Source organism: Parasteatoda tepidariorum, chromosome 1 (assembly GCF_982258835.1).
Source record: "Parasteatoda tepidariorum strain Cologne lab strain chromosome 1, Ptep-v5.0, whole genome shotgun sequence".
NCBI classification, from domain to species: domain Eukaryota; kingdom Metazoa; phylum Arthropoda; class Arachnida; order Araneae; family Theridiidae; genus Parasteatoda; species Parasteatoda tepidariorum.
Window position 1 is genome coordinate 4,899,319 of NC_141755.1, and position 22,069 is coordinate 4,921,387.

General features: G+C 29.2%; 1 protein-coding gene across 1 annotated transcript in view; it reads left to right on the top strand.

Moving 5' to 3' along the window:
* The first annotated feature begins 1,164 nt into the window (after positions 1-1,164).
* LOC107452002 (uncharacterized) overlaps positions 1,165-22,069 on the top strand; it is a 49,123-nt gene continuing 28,218 nt past the window's right edge. Inside the window, exons 1-2 of the mRNA XM_016068269.4 lie at positions 1,165-1,372; positions 13,848-14,073. Coding sequence (XP_015923755.3) covers positions 1,294-1,372; positions 13,848-14,073 — 305 coding nt within the window. The 5' untranslated portion in view covers positions 1,165-1,293. The remainder of the gene's footprint in view (positions 1,373-13,847; positions 14,074-22,069) is intronic.

Genomic DNA, 22,069 nt, shown 5'->3' on the forward strand with positions numbered 1-22,069 from the left:
CATAAAACACGTTTTGCATATGTTTAGATTGTACAGTGTGGCACTATTTTGGAACAGGGGAGGAGGGTAAAAAAATTGAAGAAAAAAAAGTAAAGATGAGAAAAGAAAAAAAAAAGGAAAAACTTAGGATATCAATGGAAAAATCGATCTTTTTTAACTAAATTATTTCGCATTATCAGTCTTTCGCATTCATAAATTTTTTTTTTCCTTTTTCCTTAACAAGGAACTTTTTAGAAAAACAAACTTAAACATGCTAATAATTTTCTCTCTCTCTTTTTCTTTTTTTTTTTTTCAATTTTTCTACTTTAAATTGCTTTTTTCAATTTTTTGCTTTATTTCAATAATAACAAAAAAATCTTTAAAATTTTAATTTTTCAATTTCTCTTTTCAATTTTGCGTACTGTACGAAAAAAATAAAGTTTAGTAGGAATTAAGACGCAATTCTCTTTGAATTTAAGAATAAAATAATGTTTTTTTAAACTGTTAAATAATAGTCGAAAATTACTCCTTATTAATTTAAGTTAAATTTATAATAACTTATTATAATATCATTGTAAATCGATTGGAAAAGTTATGCAAAAATTAATTTACTTCAAGTATTTTTGAAATATTTGAAAATGTACTTAAATGTAATTATGCATTTTAATCTGCATACTAGATATGTAATACTTACTACTAGATATGTAATACTTATACTAGATATGTAATAATTATTTTACCTTATTCTTCAAATGTTATATTTTATGGTTAAATAAATATTTTTAACAAAAATTTTTAAGCTATTTTTTAACAAAAATTGTAAAACTACCAAAATTTTGATGCACTATAATTCAAATCAGCGCAACATTTTATAAATTAAAATGGTAAAAATGTTTTATTCATTTATTCACACAAAAATGCTCATTAAATATCTGAATGTAAATAGTAGATGAATCGTATGAAATATATTAATGGATTTTATTCTGGGATTCTCCTAACACCTGCTAATTTCCGAAAAAAGTAATTCATTTCGCTAAAAAAAAATAATAAAAGAAATAGAACTTAAAAAGTGTGTTAAAAATTTATTTTTTGACCACTGAAACTATTTCTAAAATATGCGATAGATGGCGGCACAAACACTGATTGTTCGTCTGCCAAGAAAATACTAAGTGCCCGGATTATGTGCATAGAAGAACTGCTTTCTCTAGCTTTGTGTGGGATTCATCTGCTCGCTGGAAGATGCGAAGTATGATAGGATAGTCAACATGAGATTGCGAGAAGAGAAAGATTCTAAGGCATCATGTGGTTGTAGTCATGGGTAGAAGAATATCTTATTTTATCTCGGTGCTCTTTTTAGGTGCTTTTTTGCTATGCTGCTTCTCAGATAGTAAAGGTAAGTTTAATTTTAAAATTTGCACCTTATTAATCCACACAAATCAATATGGCACGTATCTTCGTGAAGCGAAATCTTTTGATTTCGGATAGAGATATATTTTTCGCAGAAATTATTTTCACCCACTATTCTCCTGTTGTCTGTAAATATATTTTGTATTATTTTCCTGAATAGATTTAATGTATTTTGAGTTATCTATTTACATTAGTATTTTATATTTATTATTCTCTGTTATTTAGTAGTACACTGTTATATTACTGTGATAAATGAAGCACACTTCTATTTATCACAGTTTCATTATATTTCAGAATTTCAACTTTGCATTTTCAACTTTATACTCGTTATAATTCTCTTCAATCGTTATATTTGATCAAATGCGATTATATATGCATACATTTTCCTGCCACTACGATCTTTATCGCACAGTAAAAGTGTGTTCTAATATTGTAAGTTAGATCTCAAATTTAATTTCGTTTAAAATATATAGGAAAGAATCTTTTTACTTTTATAAAAAAGTATAATTAAAATTTTCCTCATACATTGAAATTTCATATTGCGCATTATAGAATTTGTGATCTTAGTGATTAGTGATCTTTGCCTAGAACACAGTACTCTCGATTTTTTTGAAAATTGAATTTCGAATGCTACTGTTTCTGTTCAAAATCAAAATGTATATAATCAAGCTAAAGATTGCCTTTTACCGTAAATACTTTTATTTGCCATCTTCCGTCTCTCTATGATTTATTTTTACTTAATTTTTCATAATTAATGATGTTCTTTTGTTTTTAAGAATTAAAATCGTTTGCTTCACTATTACCTTGAAGAATGTTGAATTAATATTTTCATATAATTGTTAATTATAATAATGTGTGTTATGTTAGTACAATAAATTTAAGATGTAAAACTTAATGTGTTAATATAATAAACTAACACTTCTAAAGTTAATATTTACAATACTTCAAATCTAACCTTGATTTAGTGCTAATCTTTCAAATTTATACATATTTTATCAGTATCGTTTTTAGAAAATACTCTCTGACCCATATTCAATAGAAAAAAAAAGTTGTTTAAATATTCAAAATAGATTAGAGAACTTAAAATAAATCTATATTATCTATTGAATAATTAAACATCTACATAGTTCTGATTTTAATTGAAATGCAAAAATGTAATAAGACTAATTTGTTAAGAATTATATCTGATTTGAAACACACAGAAATTCATTAAATAACTAATGAATTCATAACCTACTGAACATTCTGTTAAAGAATGAGATAGCATTATTCAATACATTTACATTAAAAAGTCCACAACAAAAAACTTACAAACTATTACTCGATTATACCAGTCGAGATCTAATTTTTAATTAAATATTACTTTTTCAAATTATTGAAATATTACTATTCTATTTCCCTTTAGTTTAATTTTGAAATATGTTTGAAACTTTATGTGTATATTTCCAGTTACAAATCAAAAGTTTAGATCATTAAAGTGTTTGAAATGAATCGTAATTAGGTAAGCAAGACATCGAAAAATGAAATTTTGTAATTATATTGATACAAAATAAAATAGGAAGTGACTAGAATAAAATTTTCCCATTAATCGAAAATTTGATATCAAATATTAGTTTAGTACAAACTTAAATGTCTAAATAGGAAATCGGTTACATCGAACTTAGTTATATATATCAAAAATGTAATGGAAGTACTCCGTAGTAAAAATAAAAATCTAAATAAATTTATAGTTTATTAAATATTTCAAATGTATAATTTAATTGAACAATTTCAGTTACATTCAAAAGTTTGGCTGTACTTAACTAAAAATATTTCTCTTGTATAATAAAACTAATACTCTTAAAAAAAACTGTTTAGTTTCCTTGAGAATGTTTATTTGTTAATATATTTAGTTAGTAATATTTATTATTGCCGTTAGTAATATAATATCCAGATCCATTTTTACATTTAATGTATACTGTAGATTGTTGGAAGTAGTTCAACAAAATTTCTACATTTCTTAGAAGGGCAATCTATAAATGTGAAATAGCTCTACTATTTTTGCTCTCCAATTTTATAGAACTCTATTAAAATGAGATTTATTACTTAGCACTTTGAACTGAACATTATTTAATGTTACTGTTAAATTTCCCTTCAAAGAATCACAGTAAAATGTCAAGAGTATAGGAAATTTGTATTTTCTACCAAAGAATTTTAATATTAACTTTCAAACATTATGTAATTTATTATATTTTCTTTTAAAACTAAAGTTCCAAGCTTGATAAATAAACGAAATAATAGGTATTTATTATTGACTGAATAATTTCTTGTGGAAATTATAAGAGAATTCCTTAAAAGGAACCATTTAAAAGTAAGTGTTCTTTTTCTCATGTAAACCAGAGAAGCCAACTTGTTCCGCTTTACGAGGATATTTTTCTACTGATAACAAAATTTTGTTTGAAGATTTGATTCTTTGTTTAGTAAATTTTACGAAAACGGAATTTTAAAACTGAAACTACAGAAAATAATTTAAGCTTACGTGTAAAGTACCACTTAGTTTCAATTATTTTTTTGTGAGATGTCTAACAAAATTTCACATTTAAACAAAACGCTGAAAATTTCAGTGTTTTATGATCTACCATTTTATGAAATATTCTCCAAAAAGCACATCATTTGGTATTCCTGGTGAGTACTTATCTTTAAAATTAAACTGTGCTATGACGTAAACTTTAAAAAAAATCATTTTTTATGACTTATAAAAGGAACTAGCTCACTTCTGAGTTTTATTTTTGTTTATTTTAGTTATTTTTCACCGATTCTTTAGAATTGAACTTCCTAGTCTTAGTTTGTATTCAAGAGCTGTTGTTTTCATCAAAAGTTTCTAATTGTTTTATAAAAAGTTCCTATTTTCCTACCAGTTCATATATTCTTAAAAAATATTAAAAGCGAGAGCTACAAACTAGGGATGTAACGAATAGTGATTTTGCCGAATCTGAATATTCGACCAAAAAAATGAGCGGAATACCAAATATATTCGACGACCGAATATCAAAAAAAAAAAAAAAAAAAAAAAAAAAAAATTAACAAAAAAATTTAACAAAAAAATCAGTAATAAATGTTATTTTTTTATGTAGAAATAAGTTATTGAAAATTAATCAAAACGTAGCTGCATTAAGAATGTTAAAGATAATGAATCAGAATGTTAAAGATAATGAAGATAATTAGGTATTAAGATAATTAAAAATATTTAAGATAAAAAAAACTAACAGCTATTAAAAAAAATTAAAGTTGTAAAATTGGAAAAACAAAGAAAAATGGAAGAAACAAAAGATGTTCTCTTAATTTTTAAAACAATATTTAAATGCTAAAAATATTTACCGGAAAAATTATCCATAAAACATTCGAAGAACTAACGTCTATTAGTAATGTTTTTAAAAATACAGAGCTATCACAACAAACCCAATTAAAAACAAAGATACAAAAGAAAAACAGAAAATATAAAAATTGATCTTAATTTTTGAAAGAAAATTTTAAAACTAAACATTTCAGTTTACCAAAAACTAAAGATTAAAGTCTTAATAGAACCCCTCTTAATTGCATTCCTCATTACCTCATTATAAAAACATAAGTTTTTTGAAAGCGAAAAAGCTAGATAGAAACCAAAACAAAATTCGTTCTTAATTTTTAAACGAAAGATTTAACGCTAAAAATCTTAATTTAACTTTTTCACATTGCCCTATTTTTTTAAAAAAAAGAATACGACCATGAAAGAATAACGCTCATTAAGAACGCTCTCTAAAAAATGTTGTCATAATAAAAAGAAATCATTCCTAAAAAAATCAAAAGAGAAACAAAATTAAAATTGTTCTTGGTTCTGAAATATAACTGTAGCATTGAGAATCGCAGTTTTCTATGTTACTAGTAATCTGTCTTACCGCGTACAAGAAAAAGTTGACAATAGAATAATAAAGTCTATTAGAAACGCTCCGTTAACATGCTTCGCTTTAGTTAAAACATAAAAGTTCTCAATTTTTAAAATATAAAGTATTGATAAAACGATTAAATTTATTGAATATCGTTAAAAAAAGAAATCAGCCTTACTAGTTTCAGTTCTTCAAACTTCGCTTTTATAAATGTGTTTCAGAACAAGTTAAAGATAAGTCCAGAAGTTCATTATTTCTAATAATGTATAATAAAAAATACGATTTTAGATTATTCTTTTTAAATCCATTAAACCCCCCCCCCCAAAAAAAAAACAATTTATTATTGTTCAAAAGATAATTTTCCTAGTAATAATTTGCCTAATATTCGACAAACGGGCTGAATAGTGGCCCAATATCCTTACTAAGAACTATGAATTCATCAACATAAACAAACTAACGTTAAACTTAAGTATGATTGTTATTGGAAACCCTAATGTAGTACTTGCTATATGCAAATTTTAGCTTTGTTTTAATATGTTGAAAGTTGTTTGAAGTTGACTAATAGAGAATAGTTGAAAGTAATAGAATGATATAAGAAATATTTTAAAGAAATGAAATTTTCGAGAATCTCATATAATTTTTTATGCTTGTAAATATCGGTGTTTATTTTATTTTATTATTTTTTTTCTTCAAAAATATTAGATTGGTTTGTTAAAAGTTTGACACAAGAGCCAGAATTGACTATACAGCGCCAGTCATTATGTTCAAATGTATAGAATTTTTAAAAAATCGAGCATAATCCTATATTTTTGATAAACTTTAGGGTTGTGATGGCCAATATGCAACTTAATTAAAACATGAGTTTTGCGGTATCATTTTAAGTAATTATTTATAATAATAATAAAATATAATTGATTTATTCTTGTAATTTTTATTGTTGCTAAGTTCCGGACTATCCGAACTAAAACTTTTGCTGCCCACTATTTTGCATTCCTAAAAAATATGATCAATTTTTAAAATCCAAGCAGTTGTAGTGTGGGGATCTGTTCCGCGATAGGAAGCTTTGGGAGCTAACTCCAAGTTTCTCCTACTTTTAAGAAGTTGATCATTTAGCAATTAATATATGTTAATAAAGATTTAACAACGTCATTATTTTTTTAAATCTAATAATTCTTTTCTTTTTTTTCAAATATTTCGAATATTTCTATCAGAAAAATTTAACTACAGTGTGGAGGTTCAAATCTTAAAGAATAATACAACTTACTTATGGAATGTGTTTCTATCGTTCTACTTAAAACGCACCAATCAAATTCTGAATGTATATTTTAATTTTGATGAAAAAAAGACAAACAAAATGGATGTACGTGTATTTTTTGTGTTTTAACTACAGTATAAAGAATCTGAGGAGGTTCGATTTCAAAAACTGAAGCTGAATAATAAGGAAGGTAAAAGAACGATCATGTTAATGAGTGAAAAATTCTATTGTATTCTTTTTATATATTCTTTGCATTCCTAAAGGTTGTATTTCAAAGAGTTGCCAAAATAATGTCATAGTAATTTAGAGAAATGTGCAAATTAAAGTTTCATTTTGTTGGTCCCAGATTTTACTAATTTTTTTTCGTCTGTTTGATGCGAAATCTATTGTTTTGCAATTGAATCTATTTGCTATTCCTTTGTATTTTTACAAAATATATCAGCGGTCGTGAAAGCTGTGTCCAAGCATATTCTTTGATTTATGTTGGGTATTTTCTCTTCATCCTGTAATACTATTTCTTTTTGTTAGGATATCCTTTAATGTCATTCCATCTTAAAATCAAAGTATTCTCATGCTAAAATAATACTAATTAAAAATTCGTCGTTCGTAATGACAAAAACATTTTTATTGCCGTGTTAGGCTGCTTAGCGTTTCATAAAAATTGTATCAGCTATTTTTATAAACTTTTGATTTTGAATTTTTCCGATAGAAAAAGTCAGTTTATTCAAAGCCATAGCACATGGCATTTTTTAGCACTTAAAGTATTTGTATTTAATCGTAAAATAGCTGAAAAAAAGAAGCTGAGTACTTAACCTCTATGGTCGTATTTTGTTGATACCGTATAAGGTTAAAATTTAAAATAAAAATGTTTTCTGTTTTTAATTATTTTTGTTTGCTATTGTAAAAAAGGGGAACAAATAAATATCGCGGCTATAGCCGCCAGATTGTATAAAATTATTGAAAAATAAGCAAAACAGGCATTACTTATTAAACCTGCTTAACCCCTACCCCTTTTGTAAAAGCAGAAGCAAGATATCGGTAGTTTAAAATGTATTTATTGTTAAAATTATATTGGTATTAGCCTAAATCAAAAGTAAAAGTAAGTTAGACGCGAAATAACTGAAACTTTGTCTTTTCATTTTTCTTTGTTTTCTAAATATATTTCTTTGTATTTTGTTTCCGTTTTTGGATTTGATGCCCCCATTAGAACATCCCCCTCCTCACATATAGTTAATCCACATGCTTCATAAATGTGTTAATTTATTGACACAAAAATTTTAATGATTTGCCATATTTCAAGCAAATGGAATATATGTTTTATTTAATTTTTATTAAAAACAATTTGCTATTATATTTGTGCCTTTTAATTGGTTAGATTTAAATGAACTTGACTAATATTTTTTTTAAATTTGCATTTATGTAAAATTTAGAAGATAGTTAAATAAGTTTTGTTTTACGTGCTCAGGGAATTGATTTTAGGGTTGCATTCGTGTCTGTGGTTTTCTTTTAATAAAACTCCAAACACCAAAGTTATATTAAAATCAATCACCCTGTACATAAAAAATAAAAATGTTCAATATGTCACATCAAAATAAAGTTATTAAAATCTATGAAAGCTAACAACATATAATCGTTTAATATCAATTACAATTCTGGTTCTTTACAAGTAAGTACACATGCCGTGCAACCTTTCAGAGCTAAACACCTCACGTTTTCTAACCTTTTAATAGCACTAGAATCATAAAAGTTCCCTGTGGTGTCATATCAAATCAGATATAGCACGAAACGGGGAAAGGGGGAATCAACCATAAAGGGGGGGGGGCAATAAAGATTCTGGCAATCGATTCTTATACTGTTGAACAGGAGGAATGTTTTCGCGCTTTGCCTCATTGAAACTTATTGTGAAGTACCGATGTAGGGTTATTTTTAGACATGATCTTTCCTTTTATATGTTACCCCGTCATAAATTTACGTACGTTGAAAAGAACGAAAGGGAAGAGAATAAAGATAGTGTATAAAAGCTGGCTGATTCATGATTTTATTTTTAAAAAAATCAACAGATGGAGGATTGTTCACCACTTTTGAATCAGGGAATCTCCCATTCCTTTTCTGTTTTTATAAAGGAAAAGTTTGTATTCATAGTTTTTATGCCGCTTTTCATGAAGACTGAATTAGGGCTTTGAGGAACAGCTACTTACTCAATTTATTGGATCTTTTTTAAACACTTGCTTTAATTTTTCTTGCTTTCAATTCTCTGTCATATATTCGTAATTTTTTTTTTTTAAACTCATCCTTCATAGTATTGAAAAATGAAACTGGACTCTTAATAGTAGTTCTCTCACATTTTGTGATCAAGTTAGTTCATTGATTTAGATAAGACATTTTTTTTCCTTCATTCTTATTTTTATTCATCAGGTTTTTAAAAAAATAATCATGTTTCAAAGCCAATATTTTATGATTGCATATTTGTTAACTAGATAGAAAAGTCGATGTAACGGCAGCTTTTCCCGGACAAAACATGTCATCAGAGCCTAGTTACGGAAATATTTTCATCGATTAAAGGACATTTATTTTAAAATAGTAATGTGAAGGCCAGTAGGGCAAAATTGTTTTCCAAATCAATAACAGGAAGAGGAAGAAATGTTTTATCAGTGTAGTGTCAAGTATCATACGGTCAGGCATTTCTAGAAACTCCGGTGTGGCGGGAAAATAGAAAAGCGTAGTAAAACCAAATACTTATCTTTACTTATATACACTTAATACGTTACTCAAATGAAAGTTTATATAACAAATGCCAGTTTATTGTAAATTTTGTATGGTGAAGTTTAAGTGCTAGCAAAAATAAATAAAAATGCGTAAGCTTTAGCTAACTCTTTACTGTCGTATTAAGTTTAGTTCTGAAAAGTTATTTATCGTATTAAGTTAAGTTCCATTAGTGGTCGGAATTAATTTTTATTGGTTGTGCAGAATATATAGCATAACGAATAATTTAATTTTTTTTTCTATCAGAAGGAACAACCCTATTCCCTATAAGCCTAATAATTCAAATGCTAATAGGTTGAGCCGTGGTGGCTCAGGGGATAGAGCCTTCGCCTTCCAATGAGGTGCGCTGGGTTCGAATCCCAGCGATGGCTGGTTGATACGAGTTCCGCACCCGGCTCGTACATACCACAACGCTGGCGTAAAAAATCCTCAGTGATAGACGAATCATAGGTTAGAGTCCTATTTAAGTCAGGCTAACCGTGTGAGATTTTCGTGGCTTTCGCTACCATGTAACACAAATGCGGGTAAGTTCCCTCAAAAAGTCTTCCACGAAGGTAAATTTCTCCCAATACTTGATCCAGGAGTTCCCTTGTCTTCTGGATTGGGTTTAAAATTACAAGGATGCGGAGTTGAACATTAGTTGCCGTAAACCCGAAACTGAGTCGGCTGTTCAACGACGGTTACAAAATAAAAATTAAAAAGTGCTGGTAAGTTTCTCTAGTTTCGATTTCTTTATCAGGAAATGATTTATATCGTGTATGAAGAGAGGTTAATTAATCTAGTGAAAGCTCATATTAATTGCTAGATTTCATCTTGACTGAAATGACGCGTTTAAATCACTTAGGTTAAGAGAGCACATAAATCTCAAACATAGATATAAGTTACTATTCTGAGCCAACGGGCGTTCATTTAATCTATCACATTTGTTTTTTTGTTCATAAGTGTGTTCTGTAATTCAAATATATTAATAAGATAGGCTACTGAGCTAATAAACACGCAGTTTGGCAGACGTGAGAGATTAAACATGCTTCAAAAAACGTGTAATAGGAAAGTAATTTAATTGGTAATTAATACAAATAGAGTTGTACGCGACTTAGGGCTAAGGAAAAATAGATCTGAAGTAATAATTTTAAAAATAATTTTTGAGATTTAAGACTATATTTTAAAATGTTAAGCACTGAATTAGACAAGACAACAACAAGACTATACTACAGTTAGCTTTAAGTGTAAAACATACGTTTATTCTACGAAATCATAACGTAATAATAATTCTCATAAAAAATGTTACTTTTTAATGAGCATGCTGATGTTCCTCGGTTCTAAAACTGATTTTCTTAAATTCACTAAAATATACATGCACATTCTCTCCAAATTCTAATCTTTTTAATTTTGAATTTATATAAAAGTTAGTTTGAGTAATATTTCGCATACATGTTCAGAAGTTTTTTTAGAAGAAATTCGGATCCATTAACCGACCGTTTTTATCAATTTATTTTACCGTAAAAAGGAACCTTCTTAAATGAATTTATCCAAAAATAATGAACCCTTATTAAAATATTTTATCTTAAAAAGCGGTCCATTCATAATATTTTTCACTATAAAATTTGAATGTTCATAAAATTAGTTTTTTGAAAAACATAGTCTATGACGTTCATAATTTTAAAACCATAATAACTTCGATAAAAATATGGTTTTTGTATTTTTTTTCATAGGAAACAGGACCTTATTTTCACATATTCACAAAAGCGAGATTCAGGGGGAAAAATAGTTAAGAAAATATGAATAGATTGTTTCGCAAAACAGCATCTTTCACACAAATTGTCTGGAAGTATTACATTTTTGATGATTTTTCACGAAAATTGGTTATTTCACGAAAAGTTTCTATTCGGCTTGATATTACTTAATGTTACATTTTGCTTTCACCCTCTGTTAAAGCAAGAAAAGTATGTGCTGTTAACGGTAAGTCGGCAAGTACCTGAAAATAATTAATTCATTGAAATATTTCAAAATATTCTGTTTCATTATTACAGTTAAATTCAAAGACTAAATTCGCTATAGCTGCATAAACCCTTAAAAGATTCTTAACTCTTATTTTGTTTCCGATGTTTTCTCTTGATGTCTGACTCTCTGAGAATAGATTCTACCATATATATTGATTTTATCGATCTTTTTATAATTTACAGCTGTGATCTTATGGTTATTCGAAATAGTCTAGAAAAAAATATTGCATAGTTGAGAAATATGTCTTGATTCTGATGAGCAAGAGTTGATATTGACTATAATTGTTTATTCTTCCTTGTCTTTTCTTTGTTCTCCTACTTGTTGTGTTAGGTAGAAATAAAGTAGTTTTATTTTTTTCACATAATCATGTTTCATAATGAATGCTTTTTTGCCATGTAACGTACATATCATATTTCGATTATTAACTTTGACTCTGGTTGAAAGAATGTGAGTAATTTTTTTCACAATTTCACGAAAAACGGACCTTTTACAAAATGTCTGGACAGACCCCTGCCATACAAAATTTACAATAAACTGGCATTTGTTATATAAACTTTCGTTTGAGTAACGTATTAAGTGTATATAAGTAAAGATAAGTATTTGGTTTTACTACGCTTTTCTATTTCCCCGCCATACCGGAGTTTCTAGAAAGTCCGTTTTTAAGTTAAAATATTTTGTGAAGGGTCCGTTTTTATGAAAAGATATTTTGTGGAGGGTCCGTTAACGGACCCAAATTTCTTCTAAACAGACCCCTGATTGCTATAAATACCATCGTACGATAGTAGGGTCGTTTCTCTATTTTGAGCTTCGTGAATGTGCAGCTATGAACTGATACGTTTATTTATTGAATTTTATATTAGTTTTGATGATATTGTGACACTTATCGTTACTCAATACTAAAACCGAAGAAAAAAGTCTTAATTATATTTGAAGGAGATCTCAAAGTCCTCGATCAAATAAGACTACCATGGGAAATCTCTATTGGTGAATAGTAAATTAGACACGGAGAGAGTAAATCGAATAAACAATTAATTGGTTATAATTTTGCTATGTCACCACAATCTAGAGACTAACTCGAAAACAACAATGACTTTTGGACTCATTATCTAAAACTTGACCTTTCCACAAATTTGTAACCACGAGAACCTCCTGTGGTTAGCTCTAACCCATGATCTGTATACCACTGAGGATATTTCATGTCAGCACTATGGTCGGTGTAAGCCGGATGCGAAATTCGTATTGACCAGCAGCCATCTCTGAGATTCGAACTAGGTTCACCTAATTGAAAGGCGAACACTCTGTCTCCCGAGCCGTCTCGGCTCAATCGTAGTTGTTAATCAAATACGCTTGTTGTCATAACTGCGCAGCTTCACGTGAAATTCAATTATACGAAGGTAAGTGCTGCCACCGTACATTTGAGAATAATTATAGTATAGTTCAATTAGAACATAAAAGTGGCTTAGGGGGCTAACTATTAAAGGTTTAGAGAATATTTTAGGTTTTTTTTTTTTTGAGTAACGCGTACTGAACGAATTTTTGTTTGGGGCAGTATAACAGCTTGCAATTCTCCTGTCATTAAACTCTTTGCATTCAACTAGGTAGTCTAACAGATTTTTATTCAATGTAATGGCTTTTTTTTCTTTATATCCGATTTTGAACTACGTACTGATTTTGAACTCATTTCCTTAAATAGCAGTGTCAAGAAATTTAAATTTTAATTATGTAAACAGTGTTCTGGGTCTCTACCCCCCCCTCCGGGCTGCGAACATGTACCGACCTGTGAATCAAATGGTACCGGGCCAATCAAGGAACAATAAATTATTTTCGTTTTATTTACGGCGATGTGTTTCTCTCGGGTTTAAAATTTTTTCCATGGACGGGAGCTTAACACTTAAAGCCGCTCTCATACCGCGCGTGTAATTGCATTTTATTTTGAAATCGTGTTTGAATACAACAAATTAAAATTATTAAATTAAATTGTTTAAACCATCATGGTCCCCCTTTATCAGATGGTCGAATTAAATTTATCAAACGTTGACCGGTCCACGGCTATAAAAAGGTTAGGAAACTTTGTGATCTTCTTTTTTTCGAATGGCAGGCACAGAGCTTTTTTCGTTTCGCCTTAGAAGATGCCAGAGTTGTTACTCATTTCGCGTTACCCAGTGGGCACCTTGATTGTGAACCAAAGTCACGGAGGCGAGTAACATTGCTCACGCCAATCTGCCACAAACCCGTTCATAGGGTGGGCCATATTCACTCATCACACACAACAGAGGACAACACAAGACAGAGAAACATCCATGCCCAGAGCGGGATTCGAACCCACGGCCATTGGCTTCGCAGTCAGGCGCGCTAACCGCTCGGCCACCAGGCCGGCACTTTGAGATCTAAAAGACCCTTTTTTTTTTCGAAAGAAGCGACACATTTATTCTCTATAAAGGAGCCCACCTACCTCATATTTTCCTTTTATGGCAAACTTAACGATTAACTTAAAAAAAAGAAGAAGAAAATGGTATTATTCATTCTGTTTATCTTTTCAGAGTTATCCCGCGAATTAACCTGCTATCGTGATACACTTGAATTAGATTGTGGCAGCCAGAGCATCATCGGCATTCATCAAGCCTATTTCACAAGTAAGCGACAGGAGAATCATACCTGTCACCCTTCCTCCCTCATCGAACATGAACACATAGAAGATGAAGATGATGCCAAACTCATCAATCATTCCTACTGCTATGAAGATGTGCGCATTTCCATCAATAGGAGGTAAATTACTTAATAATATTGACTCAATTTTCCATTTATTTTCTTAAGAACAATAAATATCCAGTCAAAAACTCTCACGAACGAAATGTTCAAAAAAACGTATCTGTAAAAATTTAACGTCTGTACTAAATGATGCATGCATGGGAGGTTTTGTGTATAAAATTAAATTAATAAAACAGACAGGAATGCAAATTGAAACGGGTGAATATACTTTGACTAAAATGTACATTCGCCCTGGTGTTGTGTTTGGAGAAAAGAATCGCAAATTGTGGTAACTCAGTCCACTATCTTTCTCAACCTCAAATTTTCGGCAAGTTTTGAAACTATTATCATGCGTGACTCTCTAACTAAAATTATATAGAGGAACTCTAGTTTTTCTAACTGGAAATCGGGAGTCTGTAGTTGAAATGCTCGATTCCAGACTTCAAAACTCAACTATTACTTAAAACTTGTTAGAAATTTTCCCTAAATCCCATAAAATACTAATATTAAATAAATATTAATTTGAAGTAATATAAACAGAATTAAAGGTATTTAATATAAAATTACATTTCACATAACAGTTTTTGAATTAAATTTTACAAAATATATTTGTACAAAATATTTTAAATCAAACTATTATAATAAAAAAGCTTAACATCGATATCTCACATGTTTTGTGCGCCAAAAAAAGAAAACGAAATCCCCTGATTAACTTTGGATCACGTTCTGGGACTCATTCTTTAATGGTTCGAGAGTGTGACCATAAATATGCTTACTAATTAGTAAAGACGATATTTTAAGTTACGAAAGCGCACTTCCTCTGAATAAACAGTCCTTTTTCCCCCCCAATAGGATTCGAATTTTTTGACCTACAAAATATAGGAGGTACAAAGCATTTTTTCCCTTCTTTTTTTATTTGCAATGTACACTCACAAATTTATAAACATATTCAGGGTCTGTCCAGACATTTTGTAAAAGGTTCGTTTTTGTAAAATTGTGAAAAAATTACGCGTAATTTGTGAATATAAAATAAACGTTAAGTCACATTCTTTCAACCAGGGTCCTGCTTTTGTGAATTTGTGCAAATAGGGTCATGTTATTGCAAAAAGAATTTTCAAGGAGTTTTTAAATTGTAAAGACATACAGATTATGCTCAAAGAAAATTAAATTTTAAAAGATAAACAGCAGTTGCAGCCACTAAATTAGAGATGCAACATACAAAAATTTGGTATGTAGCCTATACTGCTGAACGCGGAATATTCATTTCGGACGAATAAATAAAGAATCATCTGCCGAAGACAAAACATCGGTTCGTTTACATCTGTCTTTCTCCCCCCCCCCCCCAAAAAAAAAAAAACCAATGTAGATAAACAAATTTGTGAAGGGTCCGTTTTTATGAAAAGATGTTTTGTGAAGGGTCCGTTGACGGACCCAAATTTCTTCTAAACAGATCCCTGTTATTCCAAAAGTATTCTTTAGGGAATATTGTGGAACTAGGCAGCTGTTTCAAATTTTGCATATAATTAATCTGCATATGCTTTTAATTAACTTTTCAAAGGAGCTAAATATATTTGATTTTAGAATTAATTTAATTTTTCAATAGCTCAATTAAACATATACTCAAAAAAGTTAAAATGAGGTAAATTTGTGTCAAGTTATAATTTTAAAAAATTTCACGATGAACTTTAGCAATGTATATGCCAATTATAATTGTTTGTCAAAATTTTATAATTAAGCAAATTAAAGTTTATTGATTTTTATATTTATTTAATCGAACCTTTTTTGTAAGAATCGATCCCTTTTTGACTGAAATTAAAACATCTGTCATGATGGATTATGAGAGTTAGAATGTATTCAAGAAAATAATATTGTTATGTATAAGCAAGACACTGAAGCATCTAATTTTACTTATATTCATTTAAATATCAAATATAACTTGCAAATTAAAATAATTAGTAATTTTTTAATGTCCAGTTAGCAAAACAAATATGTTTTTGACAAACAACAATACAAAAATACTAATTTAAAAGTATCTTAAAAAAAATAAAACAGAATGTTCCGAGATTGCATCTTGAGCGAATAAGTGTCAACTATTTTTCTGAAGAGATCTGGAAAAAAAAGGAAAGAAAAAGACGAAAGCTTCATTTTTATTTAAAAAATGACAACATAATAAGTATTTTCTGTAATTATGGTATGCAGGATAAATACCACATATATGCGCGACAGTTTGTTCCGAACCAGTTCAGGATTTTTAAATTTATTTTTTACATAAAATTACTAATATGGGTTAAAGGATGTCTGGAAATGATTTTAAAGTCAAAGGATTAAAAGACTCTTATTGGATTTCAGCCAATACAAAATCTTTTTGTTGCATTGTTATATTTATTTTTGAGAGTTGGAAAAGGTTCAAATTATGTCATGACACAATAGAAGTAGTGAAATCGTACAACAGTGTTCGTCCATGACTCCCTCTACTACTTCCCAGTTACAACCTTATTTTGATCAGTTTATTTCTTCTTTTAATGAAGAATTGGTGTCAAATGTTATCTAAGATCTAATAACGTAACTACCCATTAGCAGAATTTTCGGAGTGAATCTGCAGCACTAGCTTCAAAATCCAGATTTATCTAGCAGGATATAATCTAGCAGGATCTAGGCAGAATATAATTGTCAAAATTCAGCTTTATCAGCAAATAGTAAAATTTGCATTTATAAGATCCTTAAAAATCACCCCTTGGCAGAATTTTTTTCGAGCTTTCTGTGACAATTTTCTCTAGTACTAATAACCTTTCTGAAAGACCTTTTAATTGTAACATATGTTATTAATTTAAAGTAACAGAAGCGCTTTCTTAAAATTAATTTACAAAAAAACCCCTAATTTTTAGAATAGAACAGTTTATAATTTTTTTAATTACAAATGTACTTTTTTTTTAAATTTAAATATAAAAGAATACATATTCTAATATTATTGGCGCGATATTCTCCTGTTCTGAAAAATATTTGTATAGTTAACTTTTTTTTAAATATTTGCTATTTGGAAATTACTTTTTATAATATAAATTTTAAATTCCAGCTAATGCCAGTCATGGCGGAAATTTTTTATTCTCAAAAGAAAGTATGAAAAAAAATCATGAGTGTTTATTCCACCTCCAATATGCGAGAAAGGCATTTTTTGAATATAATTCTGCAGAAAGAGGGAAAAAAGTTCTGCAGAAAAAAAATATTTTAAAAAATTTTGCAGATAAAAAAAAATCTACTTTTTTGCTTCCCAAATAAAAAATAATTTTGCAAGAACTTTGTAATGTAATTTGAGTTTTATACAATGATACTAAAAGATCAGTATGAATTTCTGTAATCAAGTAACAGAAAAAAATCTTTACTTTTTGTTCTTAGCTTTTTTCTCTCAATTCTGCCTTTTAATTTTTGTCGGAAACTAACTGAAAGATGTTAAAAAAGGAGTCTCGACAATTTCCCCCCTCTTGTTTGTTTTTTTAAAATTAAAAACTAACGAAAAATAATCCCTTAGCACCTGCTACAGTGCTGGATGTTTTCTCCTACCAGGATAAATACTAACAAGAACAAATATAGATCTTTGTGTAAGAACATCTTTAGTACAATTTTGGAAACACTAAGATTTCAAGATATAAACATACTTATGTAGATGTCGGATTACTAAGTTTCCTGACATTTTTGTGAATCTATAATAATATCTCCCTAAACATTTTATATCGTTGAACAGCCGACCCAATTGTGGGTTTACGACTGCCTATGTTCAACTCCTTAGCCTTGAAATTTCGAGCCCAATGCAGACGACAAGACAACTCCTTGATCAAGCATTGGGTAAAATAACCTTCGTGGAGAACTTTTTGATGAAACTAACTAATCCGCATTTGCGGATTAGTTTCATCAAAAAGTTCGGAGGAAAAAAGGAGAGGAGCGCGAAAACTTCCCACAGTTAGCCTGGCGACAAGGACTCTAACCCATGATACGTCTACCACTGAGGATATTTTACGTCAGCATTGTGGTCAGTTGAAACCGGATGCAGAATTCGAATCGACCAGTCATCACTGGGATTCGAACCCGGTTCACCTAATAGGAAGGCGAACGCTACCTCCATGAACATTTTAGCGAATCAGTAGGGGAGAGTGGGGTCAATTGTAACATTTTTTACTTAACTATTTTTAACTAACAAAAAATTCAATATATTATCAATATTAATTGACAGACGAGTAAAGTAGACTATTCTCTACTAGAAAAAAAAATAAATACCTTATTTTAAATGTTATTATATTAGTAATTAACAATTTTCGACAGTCGTGCACTTGTTACAATTGTCCCCACTTACCGGGTCAATTGTAACAGTTCATAAATTCAACTAAAACATAGTTAATTATACATATTATCATAATTGTGATATATTTTTTTATTGATCAAAATAGTAGTGATATTTTAGGAGTAAAAATAATAATGAGCAGAGACCTAAAGGGTTAAACTTTTAACTTTAAGGGGTTAAAAATTTTAATTTATGCTGTGAAAGGTGACAAATAAAATAATGCACATGCAACATAATATAAATGATATAGGAAACTATTGGTGGTTCTTAAAGAGTTAAGTAATTGTTTGTAAGCATAAGATTATTTATTTTCAGCTGTTACAATCGTCCCTTTACTTATTGTTACAATTGTCCCCAAGACGCCATTTCAGCTTCATTTGTTAAAAACAATGCTAGTTAATTAACTAAACTAATCTTTTTTTTCTGAAATGTTAATTAAGGTGTCCACTTACATATTCGGTTAATAATTTTTATTTATTTAAACAAAATTACTTTGTTACAATATAATATTCTAATACCAAAAAAATTACTTATGTAGCGTGAAAATATCTTTTGTGATGTAACTCTTTCAAAAGTACCTAGAAATGGTTGCCAGCAGGGGTGTACATGTAGATTTATTAAATACACCTTGTGCGCCACCTAAGAACCAAATCTAAAACCCGACACTCGAAATTTTTGCTCTGTTACAATCGTACCCTGTTACAATTGACCCCACTCTCCCCTACTTCATAGTTGAATCAATATTCTTCATAATCGTATCACTGTGTCTACTTCAACTTTGTTTACGGCGCAAGAAAACGGAAGTAAAAGTTGTAGAGAATAAAAAAATGTTATTAGATGAATGTATATTGTTGTGTTAGTGGTGATGAACGATTTATTTTCTTACAACCTGAGAACACGTATGTATCACACGCAACGATACTCCACAACATCTTCACTAAATTCTGTAATAACTTTTTAAAAAATAATACTTATTCCGTTCTGAAGAAGATTGTTTAGTTACATTTTCAAGTAGAAATTTGTAGAATGTACATTTTCATATTCGAGGACCTTCCCCGCATTTGCGCATACGGTCAAGTCTACTTCTATTTCATAAAAGTAGGGCTGAGATGTGAGAAAAGATGAAGGATTGTTTCTTGTTTTCGAAAATGAACAGTAGTAGCCATAGATATTTTACAAAGCACAAACGGCTTAAAGTTTATCAAGGGATATTAGAAAAAATCATCATATGAATCGAACTAGAGCAAGAACCTCCAGGTTACAATTTTATAAGAGACACGATTGCAAATTTGAAAATGTACGTTGAATCAATACTGCATATAATATTTTCACTCGTCTATTTATTTATTCATCATTTTCAAAATAAAAGCGATTTGGAAAATAATTAGAAAATAATTTATGAGAACTTTTCGATTTATCGAGAATTTTTGGATTTTCCCAAATCTCGAATGCTCTTAGCATCATTCGTAGTTTTTTAGTGACTGTTTTTAAAGTTTTTGAATGCGGAAAATAGGGTAATTTTTAAATGAGTGTTTTGTCTTGGTAGTGTTATTTTTAGACTATTCAACCTTATATATTTATACTAAGATTTACCAAGTTTTAAATTTGGCACATTAAATTGCTCTTTATTTCTTTTTAGTAAAATTAATGTCTATAGTCTAGACTGAAAATTTCATTGGGAAAATAGGGTCTAGACGTTAATCCCCTAAGACCGTAGCATCAATTACTGATGCAATTATTGTTTCAAAATCATAATAATGATCTGTTGATGAACTAGGCTAAGTCATTTGAAATAATATAAAATGCTTAAACTATTTATGTTTGAGACATAGCGAAAATCCTTTGATAAATTTATTTTAATTGCAATTAAAAAGAAAAATCATCCATTGTGTAGAATTACTAGAAAAATTTTGGAAACGTTGTCATTTAAGAGCTTGTTGAAAATTTACCATTACAAATTTTGCTACCTTCATGTTATCTTGACTCGATTTATTCAACCGTCGTTTAAACTTGGCAGATTTTTAGGCAATACATTTAACAAGGCATTTTAAATATTATCTACCTGTCCTGATAGGCAACGGTTCCTATATTTTTCTGTTTCTGAATTCTAAATAATCAACCTTCTTTCGGCGAAATCCTAAATTAATAAATGATGCTTAGGGTAAAGGTTATGAGTTATAACCTATAAAATATTTAATTAGAGGAATGAAGATTTTTAACTGTTTTATCATTAATAATCTTAAATTAGGTTTTCTGTCCGACTGTTAAATTGGCAGTCTTTTTGCAATATCTAGTCTAGATAGGAATTTGTTTCTGGTGTCAATGAGCTGTAAAGGATTAAAATTTGCCGAATTATGGTTTACTCCGAAATGAAAACTCAAAAGAACAGCTTTGAAAATGGTTATTATGGAAACATATTTCATTATTAAAGAATTTAGCACTGATGTTATAATATTTAGCATTGAAACATTGATGTTATAAAAAATTTTAAAAAAAAACTGCCTGTAGTTTAATTTATATAAACGGTGAGTTTAAAGCCAATGAAAATTTCATTTTTCAAACGTCTCTAAGCGGTCTAGGATAAAGGCCTAAAATTGTCCCTTTCATCTACTTTCTAAATTATAAGACAATTTGTTCTGAAATTATAAGGGAGACAGACACACAGACAAACTCTTCATTTTTATATTTATATGTATACATATATAATATTTTTTTCTTCAAATTTTTACTGACGTTTTAATTTTATTAATGTTTTATCGAGCATGAGAAACTTAGAAGTAAAAATGATAAAAATTATGTAAAATGAAGCCGCTTAAATTGCCATGTAAAAATTTTTTAAAAATCTTTTATTTTTTAATGTCATGGTTTTGATTGAGGGCACTAAAAATATGGAGACTACTGTTATTCAACAACTATGACTAAATCTGAAATTATCATCGAAATGATTCAGGGAGAAAACAAATGTTTTAATTCTTCTGTAATGAAAATAAATATTAAATTAAATTTTTAAACTTATCAAAAAGAAGTTTTATTTTAAACAATAACTGACTATGGGGGGTTCTTGTTTTAAAATGCCCTAAACTTCATGGTCTGTTGACTGATTGAGAAAATTGTTGACTCAATTTAGGAGTTTGAGAAAAATAGGCTTAAGGCAAAGGAAAAAATTTTTATAACAGTAATGTGTTAATATTAAAATAGCTTAGTATAGTTTTTGGATAGGGGTAAGCAGATTTTTTTCATAAAGCGACCAATTGAATTCAATACGCCTAGCGTTTCTAATACTTCTACCTCAAAGGAAATGAATATTTAAGAATGGACAAGTTCAAACTAAAAAGTTCACTCCGTGGTAGTTGAGGTAGTCAAACTAATTCTAAATTAATCTGTAACTCTTTGCACTCCGAAAGTAAACAGTTTTATATTGTACTAGGAGGCTCCGCCCCCTGCTCGCTAACGCTAGCCAACCCCCGAGGATTGCTACGCAATCCTATGTCGCTCGCCAATGAACACAATGTTCTAGCACAAAGACATAATATATTATCATCAAAGACATAGTATTTTATCATCAAAGACATAGTGTTGTACTTATGTAGAAGAATTCTACCAATGTTCTTATTGGCTTTTAAAAAAGTATATTAGCTGTTTAGATTGTACATGGTGAAAAAATCAAAACATTAGCTAAAT